Source organism: Medicago truncatula, chromosome 3 (assembly GCF_003473485.1).
Source record: "Medicago truncatula cultivar Jemalong A17 chromosome 3, MtrunA17r5.0-ANR, whole genome shotgun sequence".
In the NCBI taxonomy this organism is placed as follows: domain Eukaryota; kingdom Viridiplantae; phylum Streptophyta; class Magnoliopsida; order Fabales; family Fabaceae; genus Medicago; species Medicago truncatula.
The window spans coordinates 34865259-34885335 of record NC_053044.1 but is presented as its reverse complement, the minus strand read 5'-3'; the positions used below and the strand labels follow the sequence as shown (position 1 = coordinate 34885335).

Sequence of the window (20077 nt, the reverse complement as noted above, 5' to 3'; positions counted from 1 at the left end):
AATCCCTAATTGCTTAATAGAAGGCAGACTTCTTGTCTAGATGCTTAAATTTTGGCCATTTGAACATAGATTATATTTAGTTCTAGTCATAAATAGGGCATCTATGACTATATTGTACACAATTATCTCAAAGATAACATATATATCTTTTGCACAAAGCAGATAAAAATTCAAAATGAAATGTAGGATAAGTGCTTAAGCACTTGCTCCAACAGGTACACCACCCTTGAGCCTTGATGAACCATACAATGTTTCTTCAAACCTAATGACCTCATTCTTTGATCCATAAGCAACTTGAGTTCTATCATCAATGTTCTCAATGACCTTGTCTAGCACAGATTTATGGCCATCGCTGCTGTAACCTCCAGCATTTTCAATCAAGAGTCCTAATGGAGCTACCTCAAACAACAGTCTCAACTTGGCTTTGGCAGTTGGTGATGTTACATTTGTAAATATTCCCTTTTCTTTTACAATAATCTGCATATACAAAAGATAGTTAACCATATTTCATCAAATATTCATCTACAACATCTATACATAAATGAGTTCAATTAATAGTGTAGATAAGTCTTAGTGAAGTAATTTTGTATCAAGGACTTGTTATAAATTATAATGTCATATATGAATGTGTTGAGAAAAGAACCTGGTTAACATCTGGCACCATTCCTCCAGTGTATCTCAATGTGTATTTTTCTCTAACATAGTAATCGACCAACTAATCGATGAAAAACGAAGAAGTTAGTATCCATTGATAATGTTAATAATACAAACAACAATGTATTTTTCTCATATAAGATAAATGTAGACCTTAGCATAATCTTTGTTGTCAAATGTGGCTCTCAAATTTCCTGGGGAGAATAGTTTCCCTTCACCAATTTCATGAGTTTCTTTGACATGCTGCCATTTTCCTGAAATATGAATTGGATAATTTTGTCATATGATAAAGGTTGGGTAATACTTGTCTATGATAAGTTTCTCTCTAAATTGAGCATGTAAAAATCTCTTTATCCTTCAATTCAAAAGTATATAGTACTGCTGCTTGATTCAAAGGGTCGATGCACCCTTTTCTGATTTCCTCGAACATTTTTTCGGTTTAGAGAGTCATTGTGAACTTTAATGCTAAAATGAACATATCATAAAGTGAAATAGCTACCTTATTAGAATCTCATAAATCTTATGACATCAATGTTACCTTCATCAAGAAGTAGAAATTCATGAGTGCCGGGGAAGTCCTTAAGTGCAAGTACATAAGTGGTTCTAGGACCTAAAACTCCCATAGCTGCAGCAACTTGATCTCTTCCTGTTACTCCAATCAACTTATCACCAGGCCATACACCAAAGATGGTGCCTACTGTGAAATTTGTGTCTACTATGCTTGAACCATCAAGAGGGTCAAATGCAACACTAAATCCACCTGTTAGTTGCATATATTATCAGAAATGCATAGCCTAAAAATTAATATATTTGTATAAGACATTAACAATATTTTTAGTGATAGTTTGGTATAATTATGACATACCATCAACTGGACCTCCCATGTCTTGAAGCTCAGGAATTTCTTCTGAGCAAGCATACTTGCAGAAGTGAGAGTGTTTCAAGGCCTGTGCATAGAAATTTGGAGACTTTAGCTTCATTGTACATTGAAGATAAGATGGCATTTTATTGCTACTATTATGAAAGAAAGAAAGAAAAAAGGTCAAGATTTTAGTTCAATGCAAGATCAAAGAAGCTCATATCATTAACAAAACATGTTTCCTTAATTTAGTCCTTTAAGCATGTTGTCCCGAATTCGATTCTAGTTGTGTGTGTGAAAAAGTTCTTGTAGGAACCTCATTGATTCATGTATCATTTTTCAGTTATATCACAATTTTACATCTAAATCCTTCATAACAGCCACATATTTATGTTATGGATCCCCCTGTCTAGGAATTGGACCAAGACCAATCTATGTGCATGAATTGGATTAAACTATAAGAATGGATAAATATGATATTCTCTAACCTCAAAAAGAAGATTGTTAGCCAGCATATCCACTGCAAGCTGCTCATCCCCAAAAGAGTTAACACATTGTGTTCCACCACAAGAAGCTGTCTTCACTTTGAAAGAAATTGTTCTCAATGCTTCTCCCATGCACACCATCAACCTAATCAGTCCCTTATCCGGCGTCGCCTTTGACAAGAATTCTTCCTACAATATACAAACATCAACATATAGTCAAACTGTTTTTATAAGCTAATGGACATGTCATAAGTTGTTTACACAAGCTCTCACAGAAATTGTCACGACTCGCGAGTGCTTATGTCAGTAGATAAGTTCAAAACACATAGACCACACATGTAAGTAACTCACCAAACTGTCTCCGATTTCGCATTTGGTTATCACTGAAGTACTCTTTGCCCTTGAAAATTTCAGTGTTGATTTAGATGACACTCTAAGAGATTCTCCAAATAAAGAGCTTGATTTCAAACTCTGCCTCATTACAAAAACATGTTAGTATTCTTCTTCAATTAAATAAAAGCATAAATATCACACGTAGAATAAGTTACATAATGATAGAATAAAGTGCATAACATAACTTTCCAATTAATTAATCATTGAAATAAAAAATTCTTAAGACTATTGTACATACCCTGAAGGCAGAAGAGGGAGTGATGGAGGGTAGGGAGTGTTTGGCAGAAACACTACGAAGAAAAGCACCACTGGAGTAACATGCTATACTAGTTTCCATGGCTGAAAAAAAAATTATGTTGAAAAGTTTTGATGAGGATGTTGTTTTGTTATTGCATTGAAAAAAAGAGAGTGGGAATGAGATATAGCAATTATAGATATGTGGCTAATTATGCATGTAGTGACATGTGGCATGTGATGAGTAGATAGGCTAATGAAACTGCATTTTGAGGTATGAAATATTTGGCATCACAAGTATTTATGTGGTTGTGCTATGGTCTTGTATAGGAAGAGATATGGTGGGGGGATGCTATCACCAATATTTGATAGTTTGTGACTGTTGTTTTAAGTATCAAGTGTTTTGTATTATAGTTTCACTTGTTAGAGGCACTTAGAACTATAGAGAAGAGTGTGTAGTCAAATGTAATTTGGATTTTGGAAGTGAAAGCAAAGCTAAAAATATGAAATTAGGGACCAATATGCAAAATCTTAAATATATAGGGACCATTATAGTTTCATGTTTTATTAAAAAATTCTAATTTTTTTTTGGAAGAGATTGTCATAATATTCTACATATTTTTGGAAAATTTCATTAAAAAAATATGAAGACTAGACATAAATTGACTAAAAAGTAGGGACTAAAACTATGAAAAAGTTTTGAGGGACTAAAAGTCTAACAAATTTTTTAGGGGGCTAAAACTAAAAGTTTGTATATTTAATGGGGCCAAAACATATCTAACCCTAGAAAAATAAAACTCAAATAATTTATTTCTATATGTTATTTTTATTTACAACAAGGAGATTTATTTTGTTTGATTAAATTTATTTTTATTTCCTATAAATATATCAACTTTTTTCGTTTTAGTCCCTCTAAATTTTTTCTTTTTCTTCGACTTTTAATTCCTAAAAAATTTTCTATCACCACTTTTGGTCCATACTTTTAAGTCAACTCATGTGTAGCTTTCATAGTTTTGAATACAATTTTGCATAAATATGTAGAACATCATAACAATCTCTCTAAAAAAATGGAATTTTTTTAACAAAACATGAATTAAATTTGAATTTTATATTTTTTACGTTTAAAAATTCATATTTAAATCATGTTTTGTTAAAAAGTTATAATGTTGTTTTTGATATTCTACACATTTCTGCAAAATTTCATTCAAAAATTTGAAGGTTGATTTAAAATTAGAGACCAAAAGCGGTGATAGATAACTTTTAGGGGATTAAAAGTCGAAGAAATTTTTTAGAGAATCTAAAATTAAAAATTGATATATTTATAAGGACTAAAAACATATTTAACTCAATTGTGAAGTTAGGGACAAATGAATATGAGCCATAAAAAGAAATACAAAAGCAAGTTAAGTTACTTCATAGCATTCCTCTATTTGGTCTATGTCCCCCATATTTATATTTTTTTTCTCATTTTTTATGAATAATTTTTAGCTTAAAAATATTACTTCAAAGTAGTATTTGTTAAATTGTTTGGGAATAGTTAAGGAAAAGTGTTGGTAAAGCATGTAAATTTCTTTGTAAGAATATTTAAAAACAAATCTAGACCAAAACTATTGATCTATATCAACGAAGATTTATAGCAAAATTATTGATTTGGAGCTCTTACTAGTCAGGTACTAATAAAATTGATGCTCAATTGATTACAAGTCACAATTCTCCATTTTTTGACATTTAAAATGTGTGGCTTTCAATACTATAAGTTCTAAAAAGTATTGAATGTGAAACAGGAGTAAAATCTGACAAAGAATCATATTTAAAAAAAAAAAAATATTAGAAAGACTCTTTATACAGCACTTTGAAACTTAACTAACTAACAAACCAACTAACTAATTATCAACAAACTCTAACCACATAACTGAATTATTACTCTTCACAAAAATAGTTCTACATTTTATTAACTTTTTACTTTTCAAAAATCTTACCTCATCCTTTTGAGATGTCACAACAATGTCTATGACTAAATGTTTTATATGCTGACCTCAAAAAATTTGACATTTGACAAAACTAACGATGTGTAGACACACATGATAAAAAAGGAAAGGCACTTAAAAAACGAAGGAAGCTTCCTTTGGAGAGTGACTCACACAACAAACAATTGCAAAATATATATACTCTCATGCATTCTAGTGAAATATCCATCACCATGTTATCTCCCACATTTTGTTTTGTGGCTCATTAATGTCTTTCTCAGGTAATTTTTTTCTCACTCTCTCAGCAACCATAGTTAAATTTCTAACTGGATTTTTTGTTTTATTTCATCCTGTTCTTAAATTTGAACCAAATTGTAATTTTGCAAACCATGTTGTTTTTAATGATGACCAAATCTTTGTTGAATTATTATAGATTATAGCTTGAAACTATGTCTGCTTATGCGCATCAAATGGAGCAGCAGTACGCTGCAGCTAGTCTTTCAGATGATTCTGGTATGTCAGGACAAAACATTATGAATTTATAATCTAAGTTTATTGCAGAGAAGTTAGTTAGATTAATGCAGTATAGATATTTTAAAAATCGAACTAGACATTGAACCAACGAGACCTCTGGATTATGCTTCAACTGGTTTAAACTTCTATAACCAGAACAAACTGCGGTCGAACTTCTCAAATTACTGAATTATAGACGGTGTTGGTTCATGGTTCAACCGATTGAACTGTCCGGTTTGCTTTTTAAAACACTGTTATCAATGGCACTTACGAATTGTAACTTTTCTTTGTGTGTTCTTCACAGATACATCATCAAGCCATTATGGGATAGAATCAGGATTCTACATGACATCTCTTACAGCAACAATATTTTTTGCTTCACTTGTCACTCTTGGAGTTTTATTGATTACTTTGCTGGTTTCGTTGACGATTATGCTGCAATCATGTCAAAGTAAAAGTACTGGAGTTATTGAACTTCTGAACATAAATGATTACTACAGTTATTGCAGCGTGCATTCTCTGCATGCTGAGATCAATAACTTAGAAGGATATGATCTTCCAAATATATGTAGAGATCTGGCTATACATTATATCAAAGGAGGTTATTATGCCCGAGACTTGAATATAGTTGTGTCTATGATTATTGATTACTTCAAGAGTATGAGACCTTCGGACAATGGTCTGGATGTGGTGTTGTTGGACATAGATGACATTATTCATTCAAATCCTTATTCTTCCAATTTGTATCATAGGTAATCCCTTGCAACTAATGCTCCTTGATATAGGATGGTGTAAATATAGGAATGTGCTCACATGAGAAACAACTGGTGCTGTGGATTCTAGTATTGTCAAATCATGATTATAGCTAGGTGGAATTTGAACAAATAGTTAATGTTTTGTGATAGTTATTTAGTTCAAAGTGTTGTCAAATAACAGCTATAGAACCGCTATAACTTATAGCATAGCGAAATTCGGATAAACTGCTATATTCCGCGCTCAGCGATTGACCACACTGGTGGAGTTTAGTTTTATTCATTAGTGACTTGTTGCACCAACTTGCAACATTTTACAGATGTATAGTTATGGTTATTTGATAGCATCATTTATGTAGTTTTTCCAACTTGATTACAATCTACATTGTATGGTATTGATAAAAACCTAACAAAGAGTTTCTTTTCGTGTAGGTTTCATAATGACAGCATTAGCAACTGTATGAAAGAGGCAAAGAATGTAAAGCTCATGTTTGTTTTAAGATTATACATGAACCTTCAAACTGATGGATGGTCTATAATTTTGCTATCAAGAGAGTCTGAAATAAACCAAAATGTCACCATTAATCATCTTGTTTCTGCAGGATTTAGAAGTTGGTCTTCCTTGATGATGAGGTATGATGACTATGTTCCCTTTATATCTCCAAGATAATGTCCAAGCAAATACCTTAACTATGCTTTTTTACAAAAACTTATATTTACCTTTGCCAAAAGATTGATATGATAACTGAATCTTTAACTGTCAATGTTCTGCATTTTTTCAGAGCAGAAGATTCAGACTCTACCAAAGGGGATGAGTACTTTTCTAGGCAAAGAAGTATGATACAGAAGAAGGGTTTCCATATAAAAAGTATTATAAGTAGCCATTTGGATGCGTTGAGCGCTCCAGATACTCGAATACGAAATTTTCTGCTTCCAGGCCTTGTATGTGACAAGTTTGAACATCAAATAGAGAGTATAGATACTGGACATTAGTTTCATGATTTACATCCATCAGGAAGACATAATGGCTTTTACTTACTTAGGGTTCTTTTTATTAGAAACTAGATCTGTATTTTGTTATACTTATAACATCAACACTACATACAATTCAGTATGTAATTGAGGGATCAGCATAATTCTCAAACCTGCTAGAGGTGTCTTTAGATTTTACCATGTTGTCACCCATCTTTCTAAATCGATGTGTGAGATACCATGTAATTAAATATTTTCTTGTTAGAAAACAAAGTTGTATGCCAAGAACAAGGAACTGCAATTTGGAATATTGAAAATGAAACTTCAGTGGTCCAATAAACGTTTGGGAATCAACCAGTTGCCATGGCATGGTTTCCCTATTAAGACACTTTTGTTTAACCATCTTAAATTTTTCTTCTGTTTGGAAGAAAACGGTTAACATGGAGAGAGTAAATAAGGACTCTAACTGCATGTTCAATTATGAAATAATCAGACTGTGAATAACTCTATCTGACAGAGTAAAAACCTCATACATTATAAAGCAGTCGCAACAAAATAACATTAAACAGTACAAGATTACAGAGGTTTGCAAAACCAGGGAAGGGAAGAGAAAATCCACAATACACATTTCTAAGCTTCCAAGTTAGCTTACCACAATATCATCATCATGCAAGGAACAGACCAATAACTGAACACTTAATGCAAGGAACAGACCAATAACTAATCACTTAATATATGCAGAACTAGAAAGTATAATTATTAAATAAAAACAACATGATGGTGGTAGTGGTGGTGGTGATGGTGATGGTGGTGGTGGTGGTGATGGTGATGGTGATGGTGATGGTGACTGTGATGGCGATGAATGTATGACAAAAGGCTAGACTTAAGCTTGACCAACAGACTGAAGCCGCTGCAACCATGAGATCCTCAGATTAGGCTTTTTCAACTGGAGAAAAATTTCCCTATGTTCCTGCCTAAGGAACACATCTAAAGCAAACAAATAGAGGTCACTTCCTTGCTCTACGTCTTCCATTCCATCAAGGCATTCAATGCATTCACCAATGCTATAACTACGTTTGCCTTCAGCACACGAAATTGGGAAGGCATTCTTTTGAATAGTCACGCCATTTCTTGATGCGACAGCATCACCAAGAGATGCAGTCTTCTCATCTAAGCTGGTTACATCTGGTTCTTTTGGGTGTGAAGGCAAAGTATTGACGCTGTCATCGCTTTTCCTGTGTTCCAGAGCAGGTTGAGTCTCCCCTGTAGCAGTAGTACCATTAAAGAGAGTTTCCAATGCATCGGCTAATGGTAGTGCCTTATAGCGAAACTGGGCAGCTTCTGGGTTTGCCTATACCAAATGAGTAGCGGGGGGAAATCAGGAATCTCCTTAAGATTCGCAAACTGTCAAATGAACATAATAAAGTAAGTGCATTTGGTAATTTAACATACCTTTAAATATTTAGTCCAATCTGCTTCACTAGCCTCAAATGTACTGTTAGATGGATCCCATTTCATGTAACTAGTGCCAACAAGCTTAGACCAAGCTCTCCATTGTTCCTTTGTATTATCCCAGTGATTCTTAAATTGTAATCTACCATAATTGAAACCAGATTTCAAATAAAATGAATCTATAATATTCTTCCAACCTTCCTTGGTAAAATGTGTCCCAGGCTTATTTCCATTCAATGTCTCCTGCAGACATAGATCAATAAAGGTCTTGTGCAATGAAGGGGTCCAGTTGGCTTTGACCTTGGGATGAGATGAGCGTGGCATGCTTTGCTCACTTGCAATTGATCTGATTGGTGTAGCATTCATCACAATAGCATTCTTAAAGTCAAAATCCTCATTAATACTCTTATGTTTCTTCCCTCGCTCTACACGTAAAGGAGGTAAAGGAGGTGTAGCTGCTGAATCATCATTCTGTCTCTCACTACTGGTTGAAGGTTGCATTTCCCCAGTTTGTATACTTTCAGCATAGATGATATCCAATTTTTCGGGAAATGGGATTTCCTTAAAGCGGAATTGTGCAGCTTCTGGGTTTTCCTGTAACAAAATGACTTAATTGTTATTAGTCTCAAACATGAAGAGAATCTCTCAATAAATTGAATGAATAAACCTTCATACCTTTAGATAATCAAGCCAGTCTTCCTCTGAAGCATCAAATGTATTGGTCTTTGGGTCCCATTTCATGTTATCATCACCAATCAACTTAACCCAGATTTTCCACTGTTTTCTGGTGAAATCATAGTGATTCTTAATTTGTCTTTTGTCATATCTCACACCGGTCTTTGCATAAAAGTATCCCATAATATTCTTCCAGCCCTCCTTGCTAAAATGTGACCCGGCTTTGTTCCCCTTCAAAGTTTCTTCAAGGCATAAGTCAACAAATATTTTATGGTATGCAGGTGTCCACGAGGCTTTTGGAGTTGGCGGAGAATTGGCCAGTTCGGAAGTCTCTAATTCATATTTAATAACACACTTGCGCTTCCTCCCGCGTGTTCTTCCCTGCACAGATGTGGCTAGAGCATTATCCTGCCACTTCAGACGTATTGATTTTTTAATTTCTTCAGGAGGCATTTCTCCATCAAAGATGATATCCAATTCATCTTTAAACTGGATTTCGTTAGACTGAAACTGTGCAGCTTCTGGGTTTTCCTGCAAAAATTAAAAAGGCTTCATAATTATTTATCTGGAACCATGAAAATCTCCTACCATCTTGGACGAGTAATAATAATTACCAATACCTTTATATAATCGCACCAGTCTTCTTCAGAAGCACCAAACTTTCTAGTTTTTGGATCCCATTTCATGTCACTATCACGAGTCAACTTATCCCAGACCTTCCATAGTTTCCTGGTGGAATCATAGTGATTCTTGAATTGTTTTTTGTCGTACTCCACTCCAGTCTTTTCATAAAAGGATCCAACAATGTTCTTCCAAGCTTCCTTGGTAAGCCGCATCCCAGGCTCATTCGCCTTCAACACTTCTTTGACACATAACTCAACAAAGATCTTATGGAATGCAGGGTTCCAATTGGCTTTTGAAGGTGAGGTAGACATCATTGATCTTATACGATGAAAAATGTCCTGCCAAACATTTCATGCAAACCAACATAAAATTTCAATTAGATCCCATTTTACAAAGGCCTGCCAAATATTTCATTGTATCCCTACCAAACCCACCCCAAACAAGATAATTTGAGAAAAAGTCAATCAAGCTCGTAGCAGCTGGGGTTCTAAAGAGGTTGGTGGCCACAATCTGGGCCACAGCATTAAAGTTTTTGATGCATCTACGCAACGCAACCATGATTGAGATTGCGTAGACTGCATTCGACAGCCATTCAATACAAACAAGATAATTTGAGAAAAAGTCAATCAAGCTCGTAGCAGCTAGGGTTTTAAAGAGGTTCGCAGCCACAATCTGGGCCACGGCATAAAGTTTTTGATGCATCTACGCAACACAACCATGATTGAGATCGCGTCGACTGCATTCAACAGCCATTCAATGCAAACAATATAACTTGAGAAAAAGTCAATCAAGCTTGCAGCAGCTAGGGTTTTAAAGAGATTGGCGGCCACAATCTGGGCCACACCATTAAAGTTTTTGATGCATCTACGCAACGCAACCATGATTGAGATCGTGTCGACTGCATCCAACGGCCATTCAATGCGATATCAAGTATCAGTGTATCACAACACGACTTCAACTGCAACTTAGAGCCTTGATACAACAAATACCATCCTTCTCTAGATTACTATCATAATATATAATCAGCAATAACTATGAACATGAAAACTAAATGTTTAAATATGATTTAGTCCCCGCAATTAGTGTTTTTTAGTTTTAGTCCTGTAAAAAAAAAATTGTTTAGATTCAGTCCCCGCAAATTAAAAAACGGTTACTTTTAATCCTTGACGCCATACGGGACCCAATAAAATCACCCACATGATCCAATAAGCTAACAGGACTAAATCCAAACAAAAATCTTACAAAACTAAAATTAAAAAAAAAACACTATAATTGCATGTACTTAAATCATATCTAAACCAAAAATAAATCACTTACACTAAAGACTAGAATAACCCATCACCTAAAAAATTCCTTTTTATTAAATAAATAATAAAAATTCGATAAATAAATAGAAATTCAGACTTAAACGGAACAGGGTGCCATAATTCATAAAACCTAAGGTTTAAAGGCATGCACATGCAATTTGCGAAGATAGCAGAAATTAAAGTGATAAAGGGTATACAATTGAGAGATTAATCAAAAACATTGAATTAGTACTAACAATTATGCTTGAAATTAACATGTATAACAACAGTGTGAAAAATTTTGGGGAAAAAAAATAAGAAAATGGAAAAGGAAAAGGGTTGAAAGAGTTAAGAGAGAATACCTGAGCTTCAGGAACAATGGTGCTGCATTTGAATTGAAATGTGAATTTTGTGCGTTGTAACTTCTCAAAGCTAGAGAAAAATCTAGATGATTTTTCTCTCTTCCTCTCTCTCGTGATTTCTCACTGGTTTTGTGAAACCCTTCGTCGAAAATGTTATTTTATTTCGTTATACGTTTTGTTGTGTAAAAAAAAAAATAGGCCTAAGATGAAGGCCCAATTAAAATCTAATTAAATTTTAGGAAATTGCTCTTTTGCACCCCCTACCAATTATGCTCACACATGCCCTCTACAAAACCTAAAATAATATCCATTAGAAGTTATGTTCCGATAGTATTGGAAGATAGCTTCTGATAAAAAATACAACGGATTTGTTGAAAACGGAAGTTATCTTGCAATAAGCATATAACGTGGAAAATACAAACATCAGATCTAACTTTCGTTATATTCCAGTTTGATTTCAAAGTTCATCAGAAGATAACTTTGGATTGGTCGATATATTGATTCTTTAACCGTTTTTCATGACATAGGTATTCATGATTCATAAACAACGGACATATAAACCAAGACACGATGTCACAATGGTCATATAAACCAAGACATAAAGTCAATATAATATTGAGAGACAAGTTCAATATAAACCATAATGGTATTAAATCTCAAAATAAATATCCACACACAAATGTATGTATCCAAAATACATCATTCGTAAACAATTGTACCTTTCCAGAAACCAATATCGTGTTCATTAGCAAAAAACATGAAAATAAAATTATAACTACCGAGGGACTATGAAACTCTTTCGTATACACCTCACTTGATATCATGAGACAAGTGGTGTTTTTGTGACAATGTCTTAACGAGTGGCATTTAGAGGATATTTGCCCATTCTACACTAATAGTCACCGGAAGATTACTTAAATGCACACTCTATACGAACCAAACTACGCAAGGCCTCTCTACCACCATATCTCATTCTGCCAACATCATCAACCATATCAATAACAACCAATAAGAAAATACAAAAACTTAAATTCATTATCATTTAAACATTTTGTCAAACACTTAGAGCACAAAAACTTAATTTTACAATACTAAATAAAATTTTAAAACCGCATTTCACAAGTGACAACTAAATATCTATGTAAACGATACCTAAATAAATCTAATTACTATATTTTTCTAAACTAATGTTAAATTAATTATACTTGCTCAACATGTAATCAACCCTTAACTTCAACAAACACAAATTGATAATAAATTCACATTTACTTGTTGGGTTTGAGAAGAAATGCCTCAAGCAATGTGATGCCTTTTGCCTCGATTTTGGTTATGAACAATTCAAATTTTTGATGTTTTAAAATAAATAAAACGTGTGTCTCTAATCGAGAGTGTGTTCCTAGCCTTATTTTGCAACATATCGAAACATATCTTCGGATATCTAGCGAGCGCAAGATAACTTTGTATGCATATAGATTTGTTATATCATACAATTAATTACTAAATACCTTTATGATGATTTGACATAATACAATATGATCATGGATGTCGATGTAAAACTATTTTACATTGATTTTATTTATAATATAAATAAAACTTTAAAGTTAGTAATGTTTTAGAATTTTTGTTTTTTTTCAAGTAATCTATTGATTAGAAATTCACATTTGCAAGCTGAATAAGTGGCGGTGTCTGGGAGTTCGAACTTCAACCCCTCCATATATTATGCAATGTCCTTGCAAACTGAGTAAGCTCACGCGGACTGAAATTATTATTGAAAATAAGAACTTCTTTAGATATAATATTTTTTCTAAACCAATTATTAATGAAATTATTATTCAAAATAATTGAGAATTTATTTGGTTTTAAAAAAAAATATTTGATATTTTATTTTTTAATGTGTATTTAATCACATCACGAATCATTTTATTTACATGAACATCATGAGACTTACCGTAAATTGTTGACCAATTATAATAAATTTTAAGGAGAAAAAGGTAAATTTGTTTTAAAATCTCTCATCTTCCCCCGTGAACAACAACAAAAAACATATATTTAATTAAAATATATTCACACCCCTCCTCTCTTTTGAACTAAACATATTTATTTAAAAAAAACTCTCTTCCCCTCGTCTCCATTCAAATCTCTCTCATCCGCTCCCATGCTCCCATCCGTTCCCATGCTCCCATCCGTTGAATCAACGGACCCTTAATAAATTTACCATTTTGTCGGATATGTTAAAATTTTATGTCAATTAACAAAAACTAAAAACGATTTTGTAGGATGGTGCTGAGTTATGAAAACCAAAAGTAGTAGTTTTACATTGAAAACAATGATTTTTAAACTTTTAAAAAGTTGAATTCGTCATTTTCCAACACATTTTCTAAATTTGTTACTTCAACCAATGTCTATGAGCACTCTTTAGCATTTTTCAAATATTATTTATATACTGGCAAATCAAGCTTTACCTCATCCGTGAGTTATCCTCAATCAATATGCAGGTTGACAGATATTGAAATTAAACATGAGATATTTTGTACATTATAATTCAAGACAGTAAGAACTATTTCCAACTTCAAAGGATAACATACAATAGAATGAGAAACGAGTTTGAAGCACATATCAAAAGGATAGGCTGGTCAGAATCCTAAAACACTGCATAGGTGAAAGTTCCATATCTTTCTATATGGTGTTCAGCATTACAAATATCTTAATTGAAAATTCTTCATATAAACATCAGCCTAATCTTGCTTCTCTAAGTAACACCTGGAAGATAGCGCAAAAAACAAGCTATCAGTTCAGAACTTAAGAATGTACGTGTTGCGTGCACTGAACAAAAGCAAAATCAATGACAGGTTTTACCTCTTCAGCAAATTTTATCAAAATTGTGGTCCGAGGTCGTTGTTGACCTTCCATGGGCACAAAATGAGCTGTTACAACAGCTGGAAAGCCAGCACCATCCAAAACACCCTGTTTCATAGAACAAAACAAACTAATGATTTGACCTTTCTCTAAAAATCAAATAACTAGCTGATGGGGAAATACAGTGAAGCAAAACACTCACCCGAACTATTCCAGCAACGAATGCGCCACAGTTAAACGTTCCCATGTCCTTTGGGATAGAAATGAATCTAAAAAACAAGAGATCCATCAGCTCACTGCTGATTGATGTTAAAATTCAGTGTGTAACAATCAAATTAACTCCTGAGACTAAATTACTTGTTTACTAGGAGTTCCTTTTCACTGATCATGTATTCATCTTCGTGTTCAGTTCCTTTCTCCAGTGAGTCAGCTACCTAACGTAATAACAAAAAAACATATATTGAAACTAAATGAGTTGCCAAAAAAGCAACACATTCCCGACCAAAATGAGTATATGATGCAATGATAACAGAATATAAATTAGCTAAGATCTTATTCACGAGAACAGAATGTGTCTAAGATATCCAACACCAGATATTGAAGTTGACCAAAAAACATAAGAACTCTCAAAAGGCACGTGGAAAATCATGATACAGAACACTCAATGACAAAATTATACAGGTTGGCAAGAACCAAGACTGTATAAAAAAATATATTGATGATTCTGTGTAAACAACTAAACATGGTCAGCTCAACAGAAATGGAATATAGGGCTGTGACCAATCTAAGTGTTAGAATAATAACACAATATATAATCAGTGTTAAAAATGGCGGATAGCAGAAAATAGTGAAACGCCAAAAGTCCGTAATGTGAAATAGCAGACAGCGTTGCAGACAAATAACGGTTGAAATAAGTCAACTATATATATTGTAAAACATGTTGCATACAAATAAAAAGGACCATGGAGGCAGAGCATAACTTATATTGAAAGGTGTACGTATTACGGTGAATATGGGAGTAATACTCACTGATTCTAAGTTTTCTATTATAAAAATAGGTCATATTCGGCACATATTTAGATTCTTCAGTTTTATTATTTTAAAAAATCTAGATTTTTTTTTTCTGCTATCGTTGCTAAATCAGCTAGCAAAAACTAGAATAGGCCGCTATTCCCTCAATAGTGAAACTAGAAGATAAATGATATTTGAACATCCATTTTGTGACAACTTTTGTTACAACTTTCTCTTTCATACTCACATAATTTTTTACTTTATCTCTCTATTGCTTTGATTTTCGTGCAATACCTATTTTTTCTTTGCAAATTTTGGTTGTCCCCATAAGTTGTCAATTAAAGGTTGTTCAAATAACACTCCTCGAAACTAGAATTGTGTAGCGGATTATCAAAATCCACTATGCTATAGCACTATAGCGCCTCTATTTAACAACAATGGTAGATATTGTTCAACATCTACGGGTTCTTTAAATTGGCAATGATAAACAGTTCTTCTCATACCAAGGACGGCATCAAGTTGAACCCCAATGATCAAACAAGTTAAATATAGTGAATCCCACACATGACTTATAAAGCCAACAATCATAATATTTATAGAATGAACAACCAAAACTGCTTTGTGTGAAATAGTCTATCTAATCAACTTATGCTATCCTGCATGTTTCAAACATATGACAAGACTGTAATGTATATACTCCCTCCGGTCCTTATTACAAGAAACAATTGACTTTTTTGGTTCATAGAATAATTAATGTATCTTCTTATAAATATAGACTAGATACATCACTTACATAATGAACCTAAAAAGTCAAATGTTTCTTATAATAAGGACCGGAGGGAGTATTTCTTTTCCGAATGAAAAAAAAAAAAAAAAACTGCATAGAAGCTGTTTTACTCTCTAAATTAGCATACTACACTCAGATGTAAAAGAGTCAAAAGTCACGTCTTTAAGCAAGGATATTTCATGCCATTGAGTAACAGTGTAACACAAACATGTAGCTTCATGTAACACAAACATATAACTTTCCTGTCCAACTTATGATAAATTAGGGGGGATAGGGCATAAAAGCATATTTTGATAAAGGAGCTAACCTTTCCAAATAGTACTTTCCACACTGTACTGTGTACAAAAGAGAGAATACCCAACAATCGTGTCTCCCTTCTGTTCCCCTGCAGTTTCAGAATAATATTGCTACATCAATCACGATAACCTTGTGCAAAAAAGCATAGATATTCTAGCCTCATGGTCAAATTTTAATCATTATTAAAGTGTCAGTTTCCAATATATACCGACGATCAACTAACAGACCCAATGGACTGTTGAATCAAAATGGGTTTTGTACCATGCCTCTGAAGTTTTGATGATAACAAGGTATTAAAAGAAGGGTTATAAGGGCACTTGTTAAGGATTCAGAAGAGGAAATTATTTGTAAATCTTATGTAGAAAATGTTCCTTTTTAAAGTTTCAATGTGTTGAATACACAATTTCCAAGAAAAAATTTCTTATTTAGACTTCTAAACAAGTGCCCCAAGGGCACTTGTTAGTAACATTTCCCTTAAAAGAACAATTGAATATGGTAATATATGTTCTTTCAGTACCAAAACTTGATTTAATACATTGAATCTTAGTCTATGGCCCTGCACACTTGAACATGCATTAGCATATCAAATTGTGTGCATTGATCCTTTAATATTAGAGAAGGATGAAATAAAGCCAAGATGGTGGAAAATTTTGTTGGTGGAAAAAAGATATTGAATGGTAAAAAAGTTAATTTTGTTAGTAACCAATTGTCGATGCGACGATGCCAAATAATTATAATCAAATAGAATATAAAGCATATAACTGGTTGTGAAACTGGCTCTCATGCCCATACATTGTATTAGATGAGTTGAACCCATCTGTTACCTTTTGCCCTTTCATTTCTATGAAAAAAGAATTGAGCCCAGGTCATATGCCATAAGGTAAACTTTTTTTTTCGTAAAATATAGAATATGAAGCTGGTGGTGAAGTGAACTGCTACAATTTACGCACAACTAGATGAATAAGCACAAAAAGCACGTTTTTTGGACATTCATTTACATGTAACAAATTATTTTTCTTAGAACAGTCAAATATATAAGAAACTTTGATATAAAAAATTTATTGGGTGTTTTAGTTTCATTATATGGTATATGAAAGTTAAACTGACTAGACCATTCAACATGATAAAACCTTCAAAGGGAGGCAACTGCTGGTGAACTTAATGTAGTAATACACCAGGAAAATTAGTTATGTGTCGAGAGAAATAGGTACAAGAAGCCATGCGATATACTTGTGGATAATGGAATCCATGGAAAACCAATGAGGGACCGTCACAATTAAGTTTACAAACTATTTTCAGATATAATTGAGTGCAAGGAGGGAAGATTTTGAGAGATTCTACTTGGAAAATGAGTTGATTATTCAGAACGTTCTTTTAATAGGTCCATCACACAACGCGGGTCTTGAAAACTCGATGTCATAGGTTCAAATCCTAAACAGTGTGATTCCATTCTAATTAGATAGAAAATGACATTGAAATAATGGCATAACAGTCTAATTAAAAGTCTGAATTTGATCTCCTATCGACAACACTGCTGTGAATTAGGACCAGAGCAGAGAAATAGGAGATCAATAAACAAAAGTGATGTTATTTAAACAAAGATCCAACTAATCACCACATATAGTCCACTATCTCCTCAGGATTGTATAATTTAGTTTCCTTAAAATTTAACATCAGTTATGATAACCAAAGTAAACTTTTGCAAGATTTCTGACAGCAACACACCTTATCTCTGTGGCAAAGCAGCTCAAGAACACGAGCCCCAACAGCATATCCAGCATCCTCCAGTCTGGACAGTTTACATGTTAAATATCAAACTAATTTGTATTGATTAAATATACAATAGTTAAACATAGAAAAAAAATGCTATTTTCAAGCCAGCTCAATCCTTTAATCATAGCAAAAACTAGAATTTCTATCCCTTGAAGCTTCACAAGTTACAAAAAAAGAACAGAAAGCAATATTGACATGAAACAAAAAAACATCCTTAATAAAGGAGTGCCTACTTTTATCATAAAGAGAAGATGTAGCACATGAAGGAACGTACAGGAACACTAAAACAAAACTAAATTAGCATATTCAGGCATGAGTGACGAAGAATACAAGCGATGAACAAGATTGGATCACCTTCGTTCGAGCTCGCCAATATTGTCGACCTGAGTTTGGTTGTACTGAACAAGCTCGGAGAATAAAAACGCAAATGCACTCAAACTAACCTGCACCAATACATCAAATTAGCCTTAGAAACATGAAAACGACTGGCTAAAACTAAACACAAGAGTATGGTTTTGCAATGGCAAAAGTTGATTTTAGTTAAAAGTTAGTTGAATGTAAATATCCAAGGATAAATTGAATGTAAAAATAACAAAAGCTACAAATCTCAGCTTCAAGATAGAAGCAAAGCAATTCTGAAAGTAAAACCAATTTTTGCACCGGTAAAAGTGCAACCAAACATGTAATACTAATAACAACGGCAGCAATAATGATAAGGTAAGTGGGAAAGTGTTCCGATTGAAGTTGAAGAGAATTGCTGAAGATTTAATTTGGTGAGAAATAACAGAGAAAAGTAAGATCTATGCGGTTGAAAGTAAGAGCATTTGAGGAGCAGATCAAGGAAGATAGATAGATACCTCAGTCTTGCCCTTGTTAAGGGGTTTATCGAGGACGTTGCCGTACTGCTTTACCTTTCCCACTCCGATCATCTTCTTTGTTGCTTTGGGTTAACTCGATTTGATCTTCTTTCGGAGTATTTTCTTCTTAATTTGAATTATATCATATCTATTTTTATTTTATTTTTTAATTTGGGAAATGTTAACTAGTGTTGTAGAGCTGTCAAAAATGGGTCAGGCTCATGGGCCGGCCCATTGCCCATATTTTTGGGCCGGGCCTAAAAAACTAACCAAAAAATGCACTCGAGCTTTTTCGGCCCAAGCCCATTTGGGCCATAAAAAAGTTGGGTCGGGCCGGACTGGCCCATCGAGCTTTGGGCCGGCCCATTTTGCCCATATTTTATTTTATTTTTGTTAAAAAACAACATATTTTTAAAAAAATATCAACTAATTTAAAATTTATCAACAAAAAAATATTTAAAAAAATAAACTTAATAAATATGGATGAATTTAGCTTACAGTTTTAAAATTTTAAAGTTTATAAATTATTAATTTGATTTAATTGAAAGAATAATCTAGAGTTTAATTATTATTCAATGTTAATGTAAAAATTATTTATATTTTTATGTCCATCCAATCATATTTTAGCAAAAAAATAATGGTGAGTAACTAATACATAAGAAAATACATAAAAAAAAGTGAATAAATTTTAAAAATAAAACATAAACGGACCAGGCCGGGCTGGCCCATGGCCCACCCGGGCCGGGCTCTAGAATTCACGGCCCAATCATAAACAGGCCGGACCATTTCTATAGTCGGGCCTCTCGGACCCGAGCCGGGCCGGCCCATTTGACACCTCTACCGGTCTGGCACTCGTTAAAGATCGTAAGTAGAAAGTATATTATGAAATGCATATAATTAATGTCTTGGAAATTGGATACTTATTTGACTTTTCTAAAGAATAATTTCTTATTTTGGATAGCTTAAAGAGTGTCCCAAGACACTCGTTAACAAAACCCTTTTTATTTTACCAAATATCTATTTTTTTTTTTTAGTTTAATTAGTATACTCTCTTTCAGACATGTTTTTTTATAACATTAAGACGTTACAACACATTATCCGATGTGTAAAATAATTGTAAGTATATTGATTATAATTTATCTACTTACTATATTATAAAAGTAAGTCCCTAGGATTTTACCATTTTGCCTCTTAGAGGGGCATTTTAGTAATTTCCTATTGATGGGGTGTGGTTAATGTCACCTCATCATTTTAGGGTGCATTTCCCA

The 20077-nt window shown here is 33.4% G+C and overlaps 4 protein-coding genes across 5 annotated transcripts; 1 reads left to right on the top strand and 3 right to left on the bottom strand.

Moving 5' to 3' along the window:
- Nucleotides 1-37: 37 nt before the first annotated feature.
- Nucleotides 38-2901, bottom strand: LOC11408199 (sedoheptulose-1,7-bisphosphatase, chloroplastic). The gene is made up of 8 exons (XM_003600805.3): nt 2630-2901; nt 2350-2469; nt 2002-2187; nt 1520-1601; nt 1193-1414; nt 808-908; nt 644-715; nt 38-477 (listed from the first exon to the last, which is right to left on the bottom strand). The coding sequence occupies exons 1-8, from the start codon at nt 2726-2728 to the stop codon at nt 196-198; spliced, it is 1164 nt and encodes a 387-aa protein (XP_003600853.1). The 5' UTR covers nt 2729-2901; the 3' UTR covers nt 38-195.
- A 1825-nt stretch (nt 2902-4726) lies between these two features.
- On the top strand, nt 4727-7117 carry LOC11422602 (uncharacterized protein At2g39920). 2 transcript variants are annotated; one of them, XM_024779221.2, is made up of 5 exons: nt 4727-4873; nt 5026-5105; nt 5410-5857; nt 6290-6490; nt 6645-6813. In XM_024779221.2, the coding sequence occupies exons 2-5, from the start codon at nt 5042-5044 to the stop codon at nt 6670-6672; spliced, it is 741 nt and encodes a 246-aa protein (XP_024634989.1). In that variant the 5' UTR covers nt 4727-4873; nt 5026-5041; the 3' UTR covers nt 6673-6813. The 2 variants fall into 2 exon arrangements, with proteins under 2 accessions (XP_024634989.1, XP_003600852.1); XM_003600804.3 differs by having other exon boundaries at nt 4728-4873; nt 6640-7117.
- A 223-nt stretch (nt 7118-7340) lies between these two features.
- On the bottom strand, nt 7341-11386 carry LOC11415846 (L10-interacting MYB domain-containing protein). The gene is made up of 5 exons (XM_013605292.3): nt 11229-11386; nt 9577-9918; nt 8957-9487; nt 8282-8875; nt 7341-8180 (listed from the first exon to the last, which is right to left on the bottom strand). Exons 2-5 carry the CDS (start codon nt 9892-9894, stop codon nt 7713-7715), a joined length of 1911 nt encoding a protein of 636 aa, XP_013460746.1. The 5' UTR covers nt 9895-9918; nt 11229-11386; the 3' UTR covers nt 7341-7712.
- A 2332-nt stretch (nt 11387-13718) lies between these two features.
- Nucleotides 13719-18966, bottom strand: LOC11410343 (trafficking protein particle complex subunit 5). The gene is made up of 8 exons (XM_003600802.4): nt 18810-18966; nt 18307-18395; nt 17905-17968; nt 16190-16267; nt 14442-14518; nt 14287-14353; nt 14085-14192; nt 13719-13988 (listed from the first exon to the last, which is right to left on the bottom strand). The coding sequence occupies exons 1-8, from the start codon at nt 18879-18881 to the stop codon at nt 13959-13961; spliced, it is 585 nt and encodes a 194-aa protein (XP_003600850.1). The 5' UTR covers nt 18882-18966; the 3' UTR covers nt 13719-13958.
- Between the last annotated feature and the right edge of the window lie 1111 nt (nt 18967-20077).